General features: G+C 41.6%; 1 protein-coding gene across 3 annotated transcripts in view; it reads right to left on the reverse strand.

The window, feature by feature from the left end:
* SLF2 (SMC5-SMC6 complex localization factor 2) overlaps positions 1 to 2448 on the reverse strand; it is a 38869-nt gene extending 36421 nt beyond the window's left edge. For 2 of the 3 annotated variants that reach the window (XR_013995004.1, XM_081074677.1), the window contains exon 1: positions 2157 to 2448. Coding sequence is in view for 2 of the 3 variants with exons in the window: in XM_081074677.1 (XP_080930803.1) it covers positions 2157 to 2296 (140 nt within the window). In the remaining variant the exon portion in view is untranslated. The remainder of the gene's footprint in view (positions 1 to 2156) is intronic. The other variant, XM_081074678.1, reaches the window with a different exon arrangement.
* Between the last annotated feature and the right edge of the window lie 20955 nt (positions 2449 to 23403).

The raw sequence follows: 23403 nt of genomic DNA on the forward strand, positions 1-23403 counted from the left end.
GGTGAGCCAGATGAAGAGTGTGCTAGGGAAAAGGCAGAAAGGAACAAGTATTAACCTTATACTACCCTCTTTATACACTACAGAAAGATACTAATCTAAGTAACAGCAGAAATTGGAATAAGTCTTCACAACTAAGTAGTGTTTCAAAATCTTAACTTTTTTACTTAAGAATTCTTACGATATTTACAAAAATGACGCGTTGCCTTGGAAAAACACCAAGAGAAAAGGAAGAAAGTTAACAAATAAACAATAACAAAAACCAAATTATTTTAATTTTTAAAGACTCCTGCACCCTACAATGGACACAAAGTGAAACAGGATCATACAACCAGAATTTGTACTCTGATTTGTTCATGTAGAGTTATTTGTCAGCTGCATAAAGAGGGATGTTATTATGTGCAGAGCAAAAAAATTAACTTTCTGGCAAATTTTGCTAAAATGAATGTATTTTACTGAAAGAGACTAAGCCATGCTCTGTAAGTTTATCTAAATATTTATCCACTATGAGGTTGGAATACTCAGAGAAAACTTGGAACAATCCAAGACCCTTGAAGGTTAAGTTTCTAAATCTTGTCCACTTTACTGGCCACATTAAAAGAGCAATGCCCATCTTTAATGGTTTACTGAGAGTTACAATGTTTGTTTGAGATGTTGGTAGAAAAGCTAAGTGGTTATTAAATGAATACGAGTGATGAAAGAATCTATGCATTTGGTTTCATAAATTATATCAGGCAAATTAATTCCACGAGTAAAGAAATAAATGTTAGAGGTTCTGTAAAGCACAGGATGATGCCTTCAGTTATTGGTTGAGGAAAGAGAGATGGCACAGGATTAAGAAGCAGTTAATGAATTCAAAACAAGATAATATTGAATGCTTTTACATTAATTACTAAAAGAAACACTATATCTCTTCCCTAAAATATTAGATCCCTGGCTCCTTTTCAAGAAATATACGAGAGAAAATCGTTTTGAGAAAACATACAAGAAATTTGTAAAATAACTATGAATGTAACTTTCAAGAAAGAACAGTTCCCTACGTTCATATGCACAGAAATGTTTATTACTTATTTATAACTAGTTAGACTTGTGCTCGCTTCGGCAGCACATATACTAAGAAATAAACGATAACAGCTCACAAATCCTTATCTGAAAATTTGCAGCCAAATGTATTTTAATTTGCTGAACGTACTGGATTTTAGAAAGGGGGTAACCTGGATGCAATATGTAAAGCCCCCCAGTGGGGTCCGACACTGCACTCTGTAAGCAAGCTCATTAATATCTCTCCAGCAAAATTTATGAATACTTACACTTAACGGGATAAAGACCTTATACAGCTTCCATTAATTCGAGTCAGGTTTGGCTGCCAAGTAAGATGTGGAGCCAGACCTATTGAAAACTTTGGGTTTTCATACCTTTCTGACTTTCAGAAATAAGGGATTGTGGATCTGTACCACAATATTAGAAGATAAATTTACGGTTAAACTTATGTCACAAGCTTTTAAAACTTACAATAAAAAAGACAGTACCAAGTGTGTAGAGAATGCAAATACGTTTTATTGTCAGAGGATGTCATTTGAGGAACTCCCCATCTCATCACATAGGCTCCCACAAAATGTTTACATAATAACTGGCCTCTTGGCGAGAAGTCAAGTTACTGGAGAAAACACCACACGCCCAACATGCATGTTCTTTCAAGTATGAATTACCGTGTATATTGAACTATAAAGTAATTCATGGAAGGGTCTTCCTCATCACATCTTACATAATTTCACCCACAAGACGGAAAGGTTTGTACTATTAAACCACTAGGATCAGTAAAACTGACAAAAGAACAGAAACCACGTAAATATGCATTAACCGGGTAGGGCCCCGGGTCCAGCTACCGTAAAGGACAAAAACTACGTTCCACCTAAGGCGGGCTCTCCCTAGCCATCCCGGAGGAGGTCACTAGACCGAGGACAACGTCCCAACTACAGAAAAGAAAACTCCAACTCCCAGGAGCCCCCGCGCGAAGGCGGGGAGGGGTTTGCCAGGCCCCGGAAAACAGAGGCCTGAGCTCGCCGAGGATGGCGGGAGCTGGAAGAGCGGCCGTCCGCAATCCTCCCTTGTACCCTTGCCCCGCGACCCGGCCTCTTCTCAAGCCCTCCGCACGGTACCTTTCCCCAGGACTCTGTGTTCTCTTTTCCGCTGCAGCAGGGACGGTACTACCCGGTCTCAGATGACAGCGCGGGGGCGACGACCCCGGGGCTGGGGATGAGGGGAAACCTGGTCTAGTGAGCATGCAGCGCCTTGTCATGTCGGCGCCGCTGGCGACGGCGGCATGAGCTGTGGCTGGAGAAGTTGGGTGCGTGGTTGCCGTCTTGCTGCTGGGACTCCGGGAGGCTGTCGGAGCGGAGGTGGGCGGCACCCCCTGCTCTCTTCATGGCGGTTCTCTTTCTTCGGAAGTGACTCCTGTGTGAGCGGGAAGGAACCTGAGGACCATCAGGGGGCGGGTCTTACTTGAAGAGTCGCGTTCTGATTGGCTGGCACGGCGGTCATTGCAATAGTAGCGCAATAGAGAGCCGCAGCCTCTCAGGAGAAGGAGGGGTTTCGGGAAGGGGGAGGGGAGAAGGAAAACCGCCCCGCCGTCACGTGTGCACGGGATGGGGGCTCGCTGCCGAGTCCCCGCCGCGTCAGCCTTGGCTGGCCCTTGGGGGCGGGAAGGCGCGGGCCGCCGTGGGCGCTGCGGCAGCTGGCGACACCCGCCTGATCGAGAGCGAGGGACGAGGTTTGCAGAAGCAACCCCAGCCCGGCAGCTACCTTCAGTGACGATGGCCTACAGTTGGGTTTTCTGTCTCACAATCGTGTCTCCGAAATCCCCAGCTGTTCATTACATTGTCTTTAGCATCTTAGGCCAAAGTGCCGAAATGCTGTCACCATTTCCTCGGTAGTCTGCACAGCCAGATTTGAAGACTTGTCCATTCTGTTAATATTCTTGTTAAGTGCTGTGGTGGATTGTTTTCTTTTCTTTTCTTTTTTTTTTTAAGAAGGAAAAAAACACATTGAAATAAAGACTTTTTATTCCACGGAAGTATTTTGTTTCTCAGCTGCTGAAAGGCGTTATCTATGAAGTCTCTGCAGCCAGATTCCTTGGAGATTTTGGAAGGGAACATAGGGTCAGGTTTCAATTACCCATGTTTAAGTGTGGACAGCATAGATTAGTGAAAGCCACCAGCAATCTCCAGTCCTCCTTTGTCAATGGCCTGTGCTTTGGAGACTGTTAGCCAGGGTTTTTCTTTACAAACTGACAGACTACTCAGAGTATAGCCTGAGCCTCAGTTTCCACATCTATAAAATGGTATCTACTTTTTTTTTGTAATTGTAAACCATAAAAGGTAAGCGATGTAAACCATACAGTTGAGTCTCTCCTGTAATAAGTACTGAGCAACTTAAGAGTTCCTTCGTTTTTTTAGACAGACTCTTAACTTACTACAAAATTCTCCGGAGGTAGGTCAGACACTGTTATAACTATTAACCAATATATCAATCACAAGGATGTCCAAGTTTTGAGGGGCAGGCCTATTCAATCAGTTGGATGGAACAAAATCTTAAATGACACAAAAGAATTTAGACAGGTCTTTAAAGTTTATTGCACTGAGATTTAACTGCTTTGGAAGCTAAGCATGCCTGACTGACCTGAAGTTCACCTCTTTTCCTTCCCAGTTAGCCTTCAGGAGGAAGAATTAATGAGGAATAAAATGGCGAACAAGGTGGCAAAGTGGAGGGTAGAAGATAAACAGTGAATGTACAGGTCTCACATTCATCCAAAAAGCACACATGCACAGCTGTCTATATACTAGGTAGTAGTGATGCAAGAAAGGAAATACTAAAATAAGGGACATTTTTCTGTTTCTCCTAACTGAGAAGTTATTATAACTAGCATTGTTTCTTACGTACAAAAAGAACGTAATAGATGCTCAAAATGTGTGGAATGAATAAAGACATACGTTGTTCATTAAGGGCTTTTTTACATGTTTTATTTCCTATCTCTTGTCTGAGTGCTTCTGTTGGATGTTTCTACACGAGTAAATTCCTGCTTCTATTACAGCACATCTACAAAGCATTTAATCTAATTCGTTTCATTGCATGTGCAGTCCATAAAAAAGAGTAATGCATAAAAACACGTTCTGCGTGATCAGTTAGTTGCTTTTCTTGGATTATAGTGTTTGAATCATCCAAGCCTCCAAGGTAGCTCTTTAAAGTCTGTACTCATGGTACCAAACAATAGTTTCCACATTTTCTTAATCTGAGCAACAGATTATGGAGTTAAGTGAGGCAAGAAATCCCTTGATCAATAGATGGAGATGGAGTCATAATGAAACAATTAAAAAAAATCTTAACAGGGCAGTAGTTATCTAAATCCTCAATAAGCATCAAGGCTCTTCTTTGTTTATACTGTGTTCAAAAAAGGATACAAATTTGGGTTGCGGGGGTGAAATATGCTCAATGTACTAATCAGAACTGCTAGGACTCTAAGGCTCTTTTCTCCCCCCAAATAGTGTTGGGACACTATTTTGTGTTTATATGCATTCTCCCACTTTGAATGTGTGTGTGTGTGTGCGCGCACACACACATTTAATGTAAGGGCTTTTTACACATTAATTTGTAGTGGTCCAGAAATAGACAGCCAGGAAGCTGTACAGTAGGCGAAAGATATTAAAGAGTTCAGGCATTTGCTCTCCAGGAGACAAGGGTAGAGAAAAACGGGCGGGGCTCAGGGAAAGGATGATGAGTAAAGTAGACAAGACTGAATTAGAAAAGACAAAACTTCAGACAGGATTGGAAAAATAATTTGAAGAAATTAAGGCCAGCTGACCTTAAAAGGCTAGTTTGGGAAGATTTGGGGGCATGAGAAGAGGAAGCAAAGGCCACAGAACAGAGTGGCTTCTATGCATGAGGCTTCTACATGGTAGAGTTGATCTCAGTTTAGCATCCTGAGTTGTTAAAGACAATAGAAGAACTCCAACTCTGGCCTTGAAGGGAAGGGAATGGGGCAGCAGCAGCAACAATGTTGTATGAACAACAGATTATTTGCTAGGAATGTCAAGACCAACGTCAAGCCCAAGGTGGGAGTCCTGAGAGGTGTGGCAATATAATTCATGCCAGAGATCCCAAACAGTCAAAAAGAGAAAACAACTGGGGCAGATTGGCTCACCCAGTACTTTAGGGGACAGGGACTAAAAGAACAAAAGCTTAATAAGTTACAAAGAACGAAGAATGTTACTAAAAAGCAGAGGGAACTAAAAGTAACTTCTGATTTTCCAGACAATTTGACATTGTTTTGCTGTGAGATTGCTACACTCTGGAGTAAACTAGAAGACTCTTGTTGGTGGGTGGGCTAGGGCAGGCTGGGTTTGCTGCATAGCTACCTGTCTGTGGCCAAGAAAAGGTGTGGAGAGAGGGTAGAGGTCATCTGGGAAGGGGAATAAGGAACAGACTCAGAGAAATGAGAAATAATTAACTTGAATACCTGACAGGGAAAGAAAGACCAGGCGGTGATCTGAAGAAGGGAAGGCAGCTCTAGCATCTCAAGACCTGCACAAATCACTTTGCAAATGAATGCTGAACTCAAAACTGCCCAACAGGTGCTTGGAAAAAGCACTGCTTGGTTTTAAGAGGCAGCTGGGGAAAAGTCAAATGTAATCCAATGTGTCATGTAACCTAAACTTCCTGGGAGTAATTAGCAAATTCTGCAAAAGCAGATCTAATATTTAGGAAAGTAGATTTCTTGTTACTTCACTATGGAATGGCGCAGTATAGTTTTCCCACACTTTAGAACATGAGTAACATATTTGAGATTTTTTTACATACCTGTTTCCTATACTATTATTTATGTAATATATTTGTCTTTAAATCACTGTTTAAACTTAAATACATTTATTTAAAAGAAAACTTAAAAAAAATCATTTCTATAAGTGAAAAATCAGTATCACTGGGAAAGTGATAACTTTCTAAATGGAAGCTAACTGAAAACTAGTAACTAAATAAAAAATAGAAAAAAATTATCTCCATGTTTCTTTTAGAGTTATGTTGTTTGCTAGAACTTTAGGCATAGGTATTGCTCATACATCTAAAATATAAAAGGCTTTTTGGGAAATAATTGGTTTTATGGACTTCAGATTGTAATCAGGTGATTTTCAGACTCAATTAGCAACCCATTAGAGGGTTTTGAAATTGATGTAATATGTCATGGGCCACATTGACAAAAAGAGAATGGAGTAGAGAATATCAGTGCATTTTTGCACATAGTATTTGGGTATGTGTTGTTTTGCAAAACTTTTACTTCTTCAGTTATATATATATTTTATATGGCACTAATGTAAAATATATTGCTGTGGCTTCAACTATGGGCAGTGGTGGAAAATTTGTAATCTGTATCCCTATTTCACGCTTCTGTGTATTGGTGGCACTGAACAGCAGAAACCGCTTGGAGGAAAAATGATGGACTTCCTTTGGCCCACCACTCCTGCTGGTGAGGAGGGTGGGGAGGATATAACTAGGGCTCTCCTTGTGCCCTTTTAAGGCCATACCCTCCAGGAGTTGGTGGGGGGGGGGGCAGATTTGTAGAGGGAAGCAGACGTCTCTCCAAAGAAGCTTGCCTTTATCCCTCCTGTGCTATAATAGCTTCAAGATGGAGAGGAGTGGCTAAGGTGGTCCTATCAGGTCCTGCCTTGTCCTCTGTAATCTAGGGACCGCAGGTGAGAAATGGGACAGAATGGTCCAAAAGAGGCAGAAAGATCTATATTCCAACCTGCCCTTCGCATAAACCCCACCATCCTGGAACTGGAGACAGGATAATACATTTGATCTCACACCTTTGCAATGCTCTTCCCAGAATTCAACACACCTTTCACGACCCATATTGGGCTTTCTTTATTGGGCTCTGACCTGCCTCTCCAGTCATTCTCTATCACCACTATCCTTAAGCTGTAAGCTTCCACAACACCAAAATTCTGACCCTTCTATGCCAGGCATGATAAGATGCCCTCCTGAAGCTGATCTTTTAACTCCTAAAGAGTTTTTTTTAAAGATGTGGGACAACATCTTAAAATCAAGGGATTTCACGCAAAAATTCTAGATTTCTGGCTTACACTTATGCCTACAGGGGCTAGGTAGTAATATAAGTACATGAATCAGGTCCATTTTCTAACTTTTATAGAGAATAGGGATCAGAGAAATATTTCTTAACAGCAAACCTTCACATTTCTACAAATTGGGAAATGGTGGCATTTACCAAGTGTTTGCACAAGCATGATAATAAATGGCACCTGAAACTCAGCCTCCCTGAGTAGAAAGAGTTGGGAGCATGGGAGAACTGGAGGGAACATTCCCCACTAAATGGGAACAGCCTCTCCAGGCCACAATTTCCATACGGGAATGTAGACCCAATGTTTCTTCCTTTTCTCTCAGCATCAGACCCCAGAAGTGGTGGGGTGACATATGTCATAGACCTGCAGTAAAAGCCTGCACCCTCCTCACCATTTGAGCTGCCCTAGACATCTTGATACACACTCTAACATTTGTTTCTATAGTTCTATGAGATTATGCTCTCTTAAAACACATGTCTCTTGGAGCAAAAGGAGCAGGAAATAGTACTTTTTGGTGCCTAGAGGAGTGTTATAGGGAGTTAGCAGGATTTTCACTCTGGGATTCTTAAAGAAATTGCCATACTTTACCTATGATCAATACCTAGGGGTGTTTAAAAGGACCTATGGCCAATATCTATCAAATAAATAAAATGTGTATGTCCTTTGATCCAGCAATTTCCCTTCTGATGTATCTTAGAAATACACTTCCTATGTTCACAAAGGTGAATGTGTAAAGGTATTCACTGCAGCATTGTCAATAGCAATAGACTGAAAGAGAACTAATTCATCTAGCAATAGCGGACTAGTTAAACAAATTATGGCACAGCCTTATAGTAGAATACTATGCTGCACTTAGGAAGTCTGAGGTAGTTATACAGGATGTGTTGCGGTTAAACGTGCAGGCCCTAGGGTTCAACTGTCTGGGTTCAAATCCCAGCTCTGCCTTTCAGCAGAGCTGTGATCTTGGGCAAATTACCTAACCTCTCTGTGCTACTGTCCGTGTCTATAAAAGGGAATGATAGAAACCTGCCTCATAAATTTTTCAGTTTTAAATAAGTTAATACAAGTACAGCACTTAGCACAGTGCCTGGCATATAATAGGAACTATAAGGTTTAGCTATTGTTACTTGTTGTGATTTTGTTAAATTAACATTTGTTAAGTAGAGCCCCGGGATGTTAGACGGAGAGTCCATGGTCAACAAAAGACTACAAGGGAAAACGGAATAGAGAAGTTTATTACTCACAGATCCTGGAGCAAGTATGTGGCACACCTGGAAGGGCCACATGGGGAGGTCAAGGCAGGCTGCAGGCAGACAGAGAGCCGCAGGACCTGGGGCACATATCTTTATTAGGTTCTGTGGTAGAGTGCTTTGGCATTCTTGGGCTAAGGCTGGATTGGTCGATTCAAACAACCTAAAATAGCCGGTTTTGATAAGTTCCATGGGGGTCTTATTAAGGGACACACAAGGGGAAGGCCCGGGGAGACAGGGGAGACTTTATCACAAGGGCTGTTGAGAAGTTGTATCAGGAAATTACATTTACTTGTGACTCTGCAGGCTGTTATCTAGGCATGTGTGTGGGAAGGCTAGTGTCTGTTCAAGGCCACTGCAGTCTCCTTGGCCACACAAAACAGATGCAACACTATTATGGAGTAGTTTAGCTGAATTCTCAACACTTATAAATAAACTGGTATGGAATCATTTCTAAGATATATTAAGTGAAAGAATTAAGTTGCAGAACAGCATATGCTACCATACACACACACACACACACACACACACACACACTATGTTATTGCCTTGTATAAAGAAAAGGGGTTATTTGGATGTATATGCCAAGACTGTCTCTGGAAGGATGCTTACAAAATGAAAGGACCAGTGGTTTTAGATGAAAACGTGCACTGTGTTACACTAATTGCTTTCAGAGAAGACCTTGCCAGACACCTGCCACTGTTTGTGTGTTAGCCTCTACTCATTTCTCCTTCGTCTGCCTTCCATGGGACTGAGACACTGACACTCTGCTCCTATCTGCTCCTTGTGGGCAGTATGGATGCCATTAAGTTATATGGTTTGACAGAGACTTGGTAGCACAAACATTTGTCACTGGGTTCTAAAACTCCACGTGTCTTAAACATAACTCATTATCTTTTCCTTCCCAACCTCTAAATTTGATGCTCTCTCTTGTATTGCTTATCTCAGTGAATCTCCCCTCTCCTGTCACCCAAGCCAGAAATCTGGGAGTCCTATGAACCCCTCCTGTCGGTCACCTTCAGCCCCCACCTGTTATCAGTCACCAAGTCTTAGTGATTTTGCACCCTAAATATCACTTGTATCCTCTCTTCTCTCTTAAAAATACAGGTGCACACATCCATATTCGATGCTTTTTAAAAATATAAAAGATATAGACAAATACGAAGAATAATATTACACACATATGTTCCCCATTCCAAACTCACGACTATTAACATTTTGTCCAGTTATTTCTCCTGGTCTTTTTGTTTTTATAATAAAACATTACATTAGTAGCTGAGTTCTTTCTAACTGACACATCCAATTTAATCCCCTCCCCCCATTATTTTCAAGTCCACAAGTTCTCTATGCCTCAGATTCCTTATTTTTTTACACACACATATATTTAGCCATAAAGAATATATAGGATTACTTTGTGTATGTTTGTGCATATGTAATATTATGCATATGTTAAACATATGCATAGACGTCCATTTTATTTATGTAAGCAGTTCATCTGCCACATTTTATTTGTCCATTACAAATAATATTGTCATGAATATCTCTGTATATGTTTCTTTGTGCCCACGTACAAAAATGTTTATGGGTTATATAATTAGAAGGGACATTGCTAGGTCATAGAGTATTTGCGTTATCAAGTTGATTGTATGCTGCCCAATTGCTTTCCATAAATGGCTGAATTAATTTACAGTCCCGCTAGCAATGTATGAGAGTACTATTTTCTTCATGTCTGCTCCAATATTTGATATCATCATCCTTTTTTTTTTAATTTTTGCTCATCTGAAGCCTGAAAATGATATCTCATTGTTTTACTTTTGCATTCCCTTCGTTATTAGGCTGAAAAAAATCTCTTCATACATTTTTGGGGGACCCATTTGGATTTTTCTTTTGTTAATTACCTATTTGTATATTTCACCCATTTTTCTAAGCTCTTTGTATTTTTCATAGAGTTTTGTAGATTAAAACATATATATTTAAATACTCAAAAATCCTTTCCATCCCTCTTCCTGTATCCCAATAGAGATACTCATCATCCCTTGCAAAGTGTCTTGCAACAGTTTACAAACTGGTCCTTCTGCTTTCAGTTTGTCCTTCTTCAATCCATCTTCCACACTGCAGCCTGAGCTATCTTTCTAGCAAGCAAAGCTGAGCATGCCATTACCAAATTCACTATTGACAGGGAAATCAAACCAAATCAAAACATCATCAGCAGCAACAAAAAAAATCCCCAAACAAAGTTTAAAGCCCTAACTCTACAACTGAACTCTTTGGCAGGTCATATCAGGGACTCCATGAGCTGATCCCTTTCTACGTGAGTGAGGCCATTACACTGTGTTCCTCCTTCTGCATCTTACATCCAGCCATTCAGAACAAAGAACGGTACTGGCCATTCTTTGAACATAGCAGGCTCACTCATGCTTCTAGGCTTTTGTGCACTCATTTGTACTGCTATTTTATTCTCTTAGTGAAAATTTCCCTGGTATCCCTGACGAGACGTGGTTGCTCTTTGCTCAACCCATGTATACACCATGACTCCACTATAATATTTATGACCTTGCATTTAAATGACTTCTTGGATATATGTCTTCTCTATGGATTGAAAGCTTTAATTGGCCAGGGCTCTTGCCTATTTGTCTCAAGAGGCAGTATAGTGGAGTGTTAGGAGTGTGGGCTCTGAAGCCAGATTGCTTGGGTTTGAATTAGCTCTGTTACTATTTGGGAAGTTGCTTAGCTTCTCCATGCCTCAGATTCCTCCTTTGTAAAGTGGGGCTAATAATAGCACCTATCTCATTGACTTGTATTAAACCAGTTAATACATATAGTAAAGTGTTTGTAACAGTGTCCTGCATGTAATAGGTGCTCAATAAAGGTTAATTCTGATTATCCCTGTTTACTAACCCATTGTTAAACCTATTATTTATCAGTGGTAGGCACTTGGTATATTTGCACAAATGAATGCTTTGTCCACTGCCCTGGACAGTCTTAGTGCTTTTTCAGAATTAGTACTGAAGAAATGGTATATACACACAGTGGAATATTACTTAGCAATAAAAAAGAATGAAATCTCACCATTTGTGACAACATGAATGGACCTAGAGGGTATTATACTAAGTGAAATAAGACAGAGAAAGACAAATACCATATGATTTCACTTATATGTGGAATGTAAAAAAATGAATAAACAAAATAAAACAGAAACAGACTCATAGATAGAGAGAACAAGCTGATGGTTGCCAAAGAGGAGGAGGTGAAATAAATAAATAAATAACAAAAACTAAAAATAAATAAATAAAGCCAAGCTCCTTGAAAAAAAAAAAAACAAAACAGGAAGGGGATAAGAGAAGATAGATGTGGGTAAGGTTGTAAGCTTTGGTGTCAAGAAGCTGAAAAAACTATATCTATATATATCTATGTCTATATCTATATTTATATCTATCTATCTATCTATCTATCTATCTATCTATCTATCTATCTATCTATACATTTATCAGGAGATACTGCTGTGAAAGAAAAAAAAAGTGAAAGCCTGATTATTGAAATCAATGTACACCAACTTCTTATTTGTATGTTTTATCTTAGAATTCTAGAACTCTTGGAAGCAGAAGCAAGCAAAACTTAATGATCTTATAAACTCTACTCTAGCCTGCATACTCAACACCCTGTATTTACAACAAAATTTAACACTACTTTAGCTCTCCTGGAATTAAATTCATAGATAATGTAAACTATTTGCACAAATAATTTCAAGAAACCAATGTAATGTTTTAATAATATAAAGGTGAAAAAGAGAAAGTAGTTTATTCTGAAGTCCTATACTCACATCAATAAAAATAATAAAATATGTTTCTCACAATGTAAATAACTCTGATAACGATGTGAGAACTCCAGGACAAAACTGTCCCCACAAAAATTTCAGTACGCCCCCTAGGGGCAGTACTGTGCCCATTGAGAACAAAAAGAAACAAGGAATTAGTGAGAATGAAACAATAGTTATTTACTCAGCTAATGCTTATTGTGGTTAGCACGTTCCTTTCCAGTTTGTAAGTCTAGATAGGTCAGTTAAAGTTTGCATTGTTTGCTTTATACCTTTACCTTTTCAATAAAGCAAAGTTCTGTATTAACATGTAAAGGTAAAAAACAAAAAAAGAATTAGTACTGAGAATGTCGAAACCCCTATCCATTGTCCTTGGAATGTTATATTCTTCCTGGGGGCTAGCTCAGTCAGTTCTCCCAGTCTGTCTCCTGCTTGGTCCTGACTTCCTCTGATTTCCTGACAAAAGGCCCATTTCTCAAAAGGAGATTCCTAGGGCAAGAGGATGTACTTGGAACAGTGTTAGCCTAGGTGACACTTGGACATCCCCACCTGAAATTTCAGGAGTAATCCTCACTGTTCACTTTGTCCTAGCTTGGGTCTTGGTCAGTAGTGTCCTGCTCTTCCTGCCTTTGTTCCCAGCTCCTCCATTCCAGGTACTTAACTCCCATACCAGCAATGACTGGAGGCATCAGAAAAATGCATTACATTAAACGAATCTGAGAACATTCTTTGCATTTAAAAAAACGTCAGCTAGTCACTCTGTGCTACCTTCCACCCCAGTCTTCTCCAAGCCACTCACCAACTCCGCCTTTTCCCTCTTCTCTTCACCCTGGAAGCAGCTTTCAGTCTGAGGTCTCAACATGGGATAAACCCAAACCATCTGTTCCAGGATTCCTCCAGAATCCAGTTTCCCATGTCGGGGCTTCAGATGGTCTTTACCATAATGTTCTTTTTGAACTTGTCCAAGCACAAAATTCTCACTTTGTGTTCTTATGGCCAGAGCAGAAATAAACCTTTCCAAAAGCAGCAGGAAAATATGCTTTGTTTTTGTTCTGTAGAGCAGAGCCTAGAAATGCCATGCATGATTTTCTAGAGGGCCCTTAGTGTGCTGCTGGCTCGGATCACAAATGAAAAATTCAGATGTGGACAGGTGTGAAAGTCAAGGGATCAGCCTGGGGGATTCTGGGTGTCTCCAATTCAGCAGAACAAATGGCAAAACAACAGGTGTCCACAGATGTACCGACCCATGAGGCACTCATACCCAAAGCTCACTTTGGGATTGAATTCTCTCATGAAATCTGCCCCTTCTGTGTGCAGTCCTTATCACCCAATCTCTGCAGGGTTTGGAATATGATGCATTCTGCTGGCCTTATGTTATAGGTACCAGGAGGTTATGTGTGACTCACTCAGGATTAGCTGGCTTTAGGACTTAAAGTGCTGACATTTTAAGGCTGTTCATTAGTCATAGAATATTGCAGCCTGCTTACAGATGTTGCATAATAGTTAACAACTAGGGTTGAAGCAAATGCTTAGGGGTAACCACAATTGACAGTCTGTTGAACGGGAACCCAGTCAAGGGGCCTCAGAGCTGTAAAGGGCTCTCTTGAAATAAGAGGATATTTTCAGGCAGGGGGAGAAGGAATACTATGGAGAAAAGAATCAATATGATTTTTCCTAATTTGGGGATCAGAAATGGAGTTGGTGAACTTTGGAAATTAGGCATTCCGTAAACATAAACCAGAGCCAGGGACTACTGAAATAAAAACGTTGTGAGATTTGTACCACCCCACATTCGTTTTTATTGTTATTTCTCTGTATGCTTCTTGGAGATGGCAGAAAACACTGAAAAGCAAAAAGGCCTGTGTGCTGGTCATCAGGAGCAGTAGCAAAACAGGGAGTTTAGGGAACTACGTGCTGCTCCTTAGCCAGCATGGGTGGTGGTGTGGCAGCCTCCAAGGAAAGGAAAGTAGGTTGAATGCCCGGGTCTGTAGCAAAGAAGGAAAAGAGAGCTTTGGGTGAGGTACACAGTGGAAGGGAGCAGTTGGTCCTGAGAAAGGATTGAGCCAAGCAGAAGCAATCTCTTATGTGAATGAGGTTCCTCATAGCAGCATTGTCTGTAATAGAAAATTGGAAACAACCCAAGTGTCCATCAATAGGGGACTGCAAAATAAATTATGGAACAGCTTTGCTATGGAATACAATGCAGCCAGTAAAAAGAATGGAGAAGATATTAAATGTGCCCATATGAAAAGATAACTGAGATATGGTAAGTGAAAAAAGCCAAGGACATAATAGAATGCATATTGTAAAATCCCATTTTTATATGCTCTTTCCTTTTAAGGTTAGGCATATAATATGCATTTACATATTATTGTATGTACGTAAACAATGTCTGGAAGGAAATACATGAAACTGTTAATAGTGCTCCACCTCTACCCTCTGGGGGGTGGGGAGTTAGGGAAGGTATCGGAATTATTGCTTACAACTTTATAATCTTTACTCTGTTTGAAAGTTTTAAAAACCATTGATAATTTTTTAAAATTATTTTTTGTAAAGCTTTTGAGGGTTTCAGTCAGGCAAATTTCAGGATTTACCATATTTGGAATCCTGTTGCTCAATGCTTATTTCAAATAGAAATGTGGACTTTAATTTTCTGATTTTCTCCTTCACCCGGGCTGGTGGACAAAATTGCAGTGTTAATATATGTTCCTTCCGTGCACATGTAGAATATTTACAATGACCATGTCTAAGTGACAACAGGATTCAACAAGCTGCCAAAGAACTGATAGTATATAAATAACATTCTGTGTGCAAAATGCAAGAAAATTAGAAATCAGTAATAAAAGTGCCACATTTAAGTAATAATTAAATAACCAATTTAAGACATAGTTCAATTCTACATTCTCTAACAGTGATAACATAAAAAATAAACTTGTCTTAATGAAATTTCTCTGATTTTCACCTTCACCCTTAATTATGATGAAGACATTCACTGCTTCTAAATTGAACTAGCTGTGAATAAATGAACTAGTCAATTTATTTGTTTATAGGCAGTTCAGTTGCTTGTGAACTTAATTCTGAATCTGGAGTAAACTTCCTTGTCAGTGGTTGTAACACTAATGCATTAAAGCCATGAAATTCCTCTGAGATCTGAACCTTTGCCAACAAGGACCATTTGAAGGATCTTGTTTTTTCTTTGGAAAGGGGTCCACGCCTGCTAGCCACAATAATGTTTAGATATTGACATGGACAGATGCCCAAGAAATCTAATGTGGAAAAAAAAAGTTATAAGACAATGTGTATGAAACATAGTGTTAGATGCCTAATTTGCAAACCAGGGATATATTTAGGTGGGGTAGGAGGACACCATAACTATTTCCAGGCTTAGGGTTGCTATAACTTCTAAGTCTGGCCATAATTTTATGGTACTGATTTTATAAACCTTTACATATATGTGCATATATAGTAAATGTTCATATATACAGAGAAAGCAACGTGAATAAATACACTTCAACTTAAAAGTGGTTGTCTCCGAGGAATAGAATTTTAATTACTACCTTATATATTTCTGTAATTTTGACATTTTTTACTAATCAGGAAAATAAGGAAAATTTAAAAATGAAACAAACTTATTTTAGGCAGTGGTCAGTTGGGCCCTGTTGGGGAATATCACCCATCAGTTGTGTTGTTGTGTGGTCTTACCACCTGTTTTCAGCTACTGAGATATTGCTGCCAACCTCAGTGACAAAATTTTTCCCACAAGCTCAGCCTAAAGGCTTATGCTTGATTCATTGCAGTTTTCTATGATTTCTCTGTGTCCTTCTGCTGGCACCTCTGACCTCTGGCCACACTCTACCTGATCCCTTGTCTAACTGGGCTCAGTGGACTTTCATCTGACTATTAAGACTCCCAATTCTGTTTTTCTCTTTTCTAGCTTGGCTTGACCCCCTAGAATTCACAGTATTGCAGACCTAATAAAACCCAGCCTCTTTTTTCCTATGTAAACAGTTCTTCTGGCCATTTTCCTTGCATGATTCAGAACTCTATGTAAATGCTCTGACAAGCTGGATGAAAGCAAAACGTGGGCACAATCAAAGATATTGAGCACAGTAAGTTTGTAAAGCTGTGTTTGAATGGGAGATGACAATGCCACCAGGGGGAGGACGCTCACCAGTTTCCTGACAGTCTAGGGATGAAGGTTAATCCGCTGGAGCAGAGGAGCAAGACAAAAGGTAGCTAGTTGGCAGTGAGGACATTGCAGATTTGGGGAGGTGGGGGTATCAGGTGGTGATGAGGGGCTTTGGCAGACTGAGAGACTTCTCTGTGTGGGGAATTCATCAGGGTCTGGAGCTTCCTGAAGACAAAGGTTGAGGCCACTGGGATTCACTGGGCTTTAGCTAATCCTTGGCTTGGAGATACACAGATGACCTGTCTGGCCTGTTTGTTGGTGTGTTATCCAGAGAACAATACCGGTAAAAGAGAGGCTGGGAGCATAGAAGGTCTCTAGGGTGGAAGGACCCAGCCCTAAGGTAAAGCTGATGGAAACTCAGTGTAGGTCTTCCTTGATGAATAGGTCTCAGCCCAAGGAGAGAAAGGCTGTGAGAGAGAGAGACTGGGAGAGAGAATGAAAGGGGAGGAAGAGCTCAGTGAGCACTTCCAGTTACCATTTTAGAAAGGAGTCAAGAGGAACCCATCCTTGGGGTACCTGTATGATTCTTCACTGTGTGTGGCTTCCCAGTTGTGTTGTTTCTGTTTTTCCCTGTTTGTTTTCATCCATCGTGGTTAGCAGTAAAACAACAAAAGTTTTAAAATGTGTTTATCTTTAGGAACAGCAAGGAAGAGGGAGCTGGGCTGGCTAAGGCATCTCCCCAAGGAGAGAAAAGCAGGCTGGTCTCTATTTTATTCTACTGACACAGTTAGCTATTCCCATGTCAAGACCAAATTGATTTAATTACAGTGGTTTTATAGTACATTCTGATATCTGGTAAGACAAGTTTCACCCCTTATTTTTTTTTCACATTTTTATTTGCCATTTAAAAGCATTCCTTCTTCTATATCACTTCATTTTATTTAATTTTCCCTCCAAATCAAAACTTTCTTGTTATCTTATTAGAATTACATCAAATGTGTACATTAATTTTGGAAAAATTACCATTTTTAGCAATATTCTTTCCAATGATATTCATGGAGTACCTTCTTTGACAAGCTCTGGGGATAAAGCAGTGAAGAAGACAGACATGGTCTCTGTTCTCTTTGAGTCTCTCTCTCTCTCTGTGTATATATATATACACATACATACAGATAGATAGATAGATAGATAGATATTCATTCTTTGGTGTACAGTCATCAGAAGTGTGTGCTAACATCCACCAAAAGACATACAAGAATAGTCATAGCAGCTTTATGCATAATAGACAAAAACTGGAAATACCACAGATGTCCCTAAGTGGAATGGATAAGTAAATTGTGGTACAGTTGTACAGTGGAATACCTGACAGCAATGAAAAAGAACTGTTGACAACCACAGCAGCATGGATGAGTCTGACAGATACTATGTTGAGCATAAAAAGGTTGACACAAAAGAGTACATGCTCTATTATCTCATTTCTATGAAGTTCCAAAGTAGGCAAAACTCATCTAGAGATAGAGCAGAATAGTAGCTACTTTAGTGGGAGGGGTGGGGTTGAGGGGGTGGATGCATACTGACTATGAGGGGACACAAGGGAAACTTCTGGGGTGGTGGTCATACTCTACATTTGATCTGGCTATTGATTACATGAACACACACACACACACACACACACACACACACACACACACTCATCAAGCCAAAAATTATGAACCACCTACTTTACTGTTCGTAAGTGATACTTCAATCGAAACAAAAAAGAAAAAAAGGGAAATGCATCCTCACAGAACTGACCTCCTCCCCTTCAGGGTGCCTAGGATGAGCAACCATCTGCCTTCCTCTGTCTTCTGCCTTCTCCATCTCTGAAAAACTGAATTTTCTAGTGCTTTCTAGGCTGGGCTATTGCAATGTTGATGTGTCTGCAGCTGCTGTTCATATCATGATTTTCCAGCTCCCTCCCTCCTTTTAAAAAATATATTTTTAAAAATCTCTTGATGGAATACAGTACAGTATTGTGGAAAAGCAGCAGACCTGGACTAGCCCGCTCAGACTCCCTCACCCCTACTGGTCAATAAGAAACCCTGGGTTTTTATGGCTTACCCCCAAAAGAGTTATAAAGTTCAGTAAGTGCCTGGAAAGCAAGCCAGACTCTGCGATGCAATCTGGATCGCCCATTACCAATTTGCTTTGCTCACCCACCGTAGTGGCTGGGCCTTATGCTTCCTAGGGGAAAATGAGCAGTTTGAATGCCTGCCCCCTCCTTCTCCCCTCTCCCATCACACCCACTCTCCTCCCTTTGTTCTCCATAAGTGGTTCCTTAATGTAGGGGTGCCTGTATTTGTGGCTCTTTGGGGAGAAAAACTTTGAGCCTAACTTGGGGTTTCACAGGTCACCCCAAGAGTATAAGCACTGGATGCAGCCTGCAGCGGTTACAAAAGGCAGATTACCATGCAGAGCTGCTGAGTTACACTTATTTCGTGCCATTTTGTATTTCCGCCCTCTAGGGCAGTGACTCACTGCTTTCCAGTTCAACATGAGGACATGTCCCACGGTGTTGACTGCCTGATGCTCCTGGAGGACATTCCTAACCCACCACTCACCGAGTTATTAGAAATCTAACTCAGAAATCACTAATCCCCAAATAGCCTCTATTCTCTCAACTGCTGGCTTCCTTGCTTTGATTTTATGCTCAGTAGTTCTAAACTCAAGGCCAAAAATTCTACCCCATGCCGAGCCACTTTCAAAGGAAAACCAATATGCTAAGACTAGAGGGGGATTTGAATAGCGGCTAATTGTCAGTTTTTCTAGTGAAAAAAGCTTCCTCTCTCCCCTGAGCGGGCTGGGGTTTTGGAGCACCTCGCTGTTAGGGGCAGCCCAGACTCAGCAGTTTTAATTATTAATCAGGTCAAAGGCTGATGACAATTTTTCTTCTCTTCAGGGGAGGGTCTTGAAAGTTCAGAGGAGGGGATGTCCAAGCCCTTGTCCTGTGATGGGTGGAAAGGAGGGAAGAAGGGAAGCAATTCAAGCCAGACCAGTCCTCAGTTCTTAATGGTTCCTTGCCCTAGACAGACTGGGTAGGAAACTTGCTTAATCTGCTTCTGGATTGATTTTTTTTAAGTGAATATAGGTCTTTATCCTTTCTGGGGGGTTGTGACGTTCTACGTTGAGCAAATTCCAGGCTTGACAGCACATGTGAAAGCATATCCTGTTGTATCCTTGCAAATTAGAGTGCAGAAAAGGAGGTGTACTCTTCAAATTTGTCCACTTTGGGGCATCAGCCACTCTGGTTGGGGTGGTGGGGGTGGGGTGGGGCGAGGCTCCTCTTTGCTTCAACACACTTTGGGAACAGCACAAGGTTTTTACCAGTTTGGGTTTGTAACATTTCAAACGTTAAAAGTAGGCTGACTACTCCACACCTCCCATGTGTCTCTCCCGGAATCTATGGGTCTGCTTTCTCCTTTGGGCCTGAGACCTCAGCTTGACAAGATCCAGAAAGTCTCCTTTCTGTGTGCAATTCCGTTAGCCATTCTACAGGATTCCAGCAGGCCCCGCCTCCCGCCCCTGTTGCTAGGCAGCTTCCCCAGTTGCTAGGCCACCACTGCTTCTTCCCTGCCTCAAAAAGAGCCACAAGTTCCCGGTGACCCACTCAACCATCCGCCCACCCGCCCACCCACTGACAAAACAAGTCGGTCCTAAATGCCTCCATATGGGAACCGCTGTGCCCAGTGTAGAACATTCCAAACAGGAGAAGAGGCAGACAGGCCAGGGGTGTCAGACACGGAGATGACCAGTTGCTTGGGAGGGTAGTGAGCAGGCGATCTCCAGGGAGGTTTCTCAGGGGACAGCCATTAACTTGGAGACTTTTCTCTGGTCCAAGATCTGACCCTCAGTCTTACAGGCTCAGAAAACTCATTTGTGTGCAACCAGACACAGATCCTTGTCCTGGTAGCGAAAGCATATTAATCAGGTAATGCCTAAAACCAGGATGTGATGAGAAGCCTGTCACATGGATCTAGGAATCAGCAGGCATCACCATCTCTCTGAAGAGGCAGACTTTTCTGGAAATGATGGCAACACTGAAGGATATTGGAAAGTTGCATTGGAAAAGGAGTATATATATCTATATCTATTTTAACATGCTTACTATATGCTAGGCAAAATGTTAGATGTTTTACACATGTAATTTTATTAATTCCTCACATCAGCCATGAGAGGGAGCTACAAACACTCATTCCCATTGCACAGAAAGAAAGCAGTTTGGGTTAAATAACTTAACCCACGTCATCCACATCCACCTAACAGGTGATGGTCCCAGGGTTTGAACCCAAAACCCATGGTTGGACTAATAGATCCCAATTACCTGGCAATGGGGAGATGACACATTTGGGTGGTTTGGATAATGGATACTGACGTGCTGATGAATCAGCCAGATGGAAATTTCCTATAAGCAATGGGACATGAAGAAGGGGAATTCTGCTGAGCCTAGATCTAGAGATGGAAATTAGACGTATCTTCCAGCATATGCCTCACTTCTTCTGGAGGTGCTCTGAGAGAACAGCTTCTAAATTCTGATTGATAATGGATAAATACACGGGGTGCCCCCAAAATGTGTATGAGTGAACACTGGTCAGCGTTGCTCGAGCAGTAGTTTACTATAATCAGAAGTGTCTGGACGCTGATGGTAACCACTTTGAGCACCTCTTGTAATTGCAGAAGTCAAACGTGACTTGTATTCGTCTTTTGTTATTGGTGTATATTGGGTATTACAATTTTAATAGTTTTCCTTTCTTAAAATGTGTATACATTTTTTGAGCACCCTCTGTATTTATGCTTTTTGAACTCCACTGTAATGATAGAATGCAGCAAGGTCCCTTGGGCCGGGTAGGCATCTGAATAGACTAGGACAGGGCACCTGAGGGAATTGCCAGGGTTAAGAGCTCAGAGGAGAAAGGTTCCTGGCATAGTGGCTTCCCCACTATCTTGCCAGTTAGCTATCGGCCCGAGGCCCAACAACCAAACCATACCAAGAGACTCAAATCAGATCTTAATTTTAAGGAAAGGTTAGAAGCAGCTATGGGAGAAGGTAGCTGCCATGCAGGCTGTTATGTGGGGTCTCAGCTCCTGCTCCCCGTATAAGGACGCAGGATATGGTGAGGCCAAAAAGGAACACCCACAGAGCCATAGATAGGGGGTTCATACCACTATAGTCTCGCTGGCAGCTGGGTGGAGACATAGAAAACAGGAGCCACACGATCCACAACCTGCCTTCCGTTTCTCTCTCAACCCATCTCACTTGCTAGCTGCAACCTGCACTTGCTAGCTCAGCCTCCATCTGCTGCTAGCCTAGTCATGGCAGTTATATTAGTGGCCAATGGCTCACTGGCCACAGCTGATGGCCATCCAATCACAGTTAATGATCATTAACTACCCAAGCCAGCACCTTTCCACGTGAGGCCAAGAGCCTGGAAACTGCTCTCCGGGACTCTGTCCCCACAATGGCATTCGTTGAGCTCTCTGGAAGGGGCAGACAGGAGCCTCTGTAAAAAGAAGATGACAGAGGAATGCCTTCCTTGTCCAGGGAAAGGGCAAAGCAGACATGCAGTGTGGCCCAGATCTGGGGGTCAGTTCGAGCGAGACAGGGCCCTGGGTGGCAGTTTCTGAACACAATTAAGAGCTCAATCAGCACGGTGATGGTGTTAACCTCTGTCTCTGGCTAAAGTGTCAGCATCTTTGTTCTATATCCAAGCCTTAAAGAATTGAGGAAGAATGAGGAGCAAGGAGTTGCAAGTGTCCAACAAGCTGTATCTTTACTTCCCTGCCTCTCTCCTCCTCTTCTTTCCTCTGTCCCCTTCTCCCTACGTTCTTATTCATTTATCCTTGCGACAGACTTTCCTGAGACTAGACTTGAGTCATTCTGGGAGAAGAAATCTGTGCTCTATACGCTGTCTGTTTCTCTGCTCTTGTAATTTACTTATTTGGCTTCCCCCGCCAGTTTCCTAGTGAAGTGCTTTTTGAACAATCTCAGCCTTGTCTGGACACCCGAGATTTGCCCACATTTGGGCCAAGAGAATCAAGGGGTTCCAGGGCCCCTGGAAATTTAGCATGGTGGGCCAGCAGCTGTCTCAGCTGGATTTGCAGGAAACAGCTGGTGGAGTCAGGGCAGAGAGAGGTGAAACCTCAAGAGAGGAAGAGATTGAGAAAGGGAGAGAGATGGGAGCAGCTGCAATCACTAAGCTCTTTCTGCCTGAGCCCCTCCATCTCAGGGGCCTGACCTGGCTGCAATACTCCCCACCCTGGCTTTGCTCATAAAGAAACAAACAAGTTAAAGCGATGCCCTAGGGACTCTAAACAAGGGGCAGGGACAGTATCGGACAGGGAATCAGACGTAGGGCTCTTACCTTAGAGCACAGGGTGTGTTCACCTGCAAAGCTTAATCGCCTGGGCTGTGATTCAGCTAGAGGGGTATTATGCCCCAGACACTAGAGCATGACTATTTGAGGATGAGATCCAATCAGGGTACATGGCATTCGGCTGAAATAGCAGAGAATTGGAGGAATTTGGGCTCCTTCTGTTAGTTTAGTAAAGTGAGAGTCTCTCAGAGATTTGTTCAGGGTTCTGGCCTGTGTCTGATTGGAGGCCCTCCCCCACCTCTAATTCCCTGACTCAGGTGAGCCATGATTTTTTTACATAAAGACTCAGCATTATATGATAACCAGAGAAAGACAATCATTTCCTCAACTTATTGCTAGCTGGCCTTTCGGAAGAAATGGAAGATGTCAGAGTCACTCAGAAGTTTTTTTAGGGGGTACTTTCTCCTAACCCACTAATATTTTGCAGACTCAGGCTTGGTTCCTGGGCAGCAGCGGTTAAATTGAAATCTTGATTCTCTTGGTAACTTGATGGCTTAGTTTAGGCCTCAGGTTGCTGTTCCATGAACTGCTTTGAAATTTAATCACCCAAATTTATTTCCTAGAGTGTTTTTCACCGTCTCCTCCTCTAGGCCCATTAGTCACCATCCCGTGACCTGACAGAGTCATTATTAAAGACCCTGTGGTTCCCTTTCACTAGATTTAGGGGTGTTGG

The sequence above is a fragment of the Rhinolophus hipposideros genome (genome assembly GCF_964194185.1).
Source record: "Rhinolophus hipposideros genome assembly, chromosome: 15".
NCBI lineage: Eukaryota > Metazoa > Chordata > Mammalia > Chiroptera > Rhinolophidae > Rhinolophus > Rhinolophus hipposideros.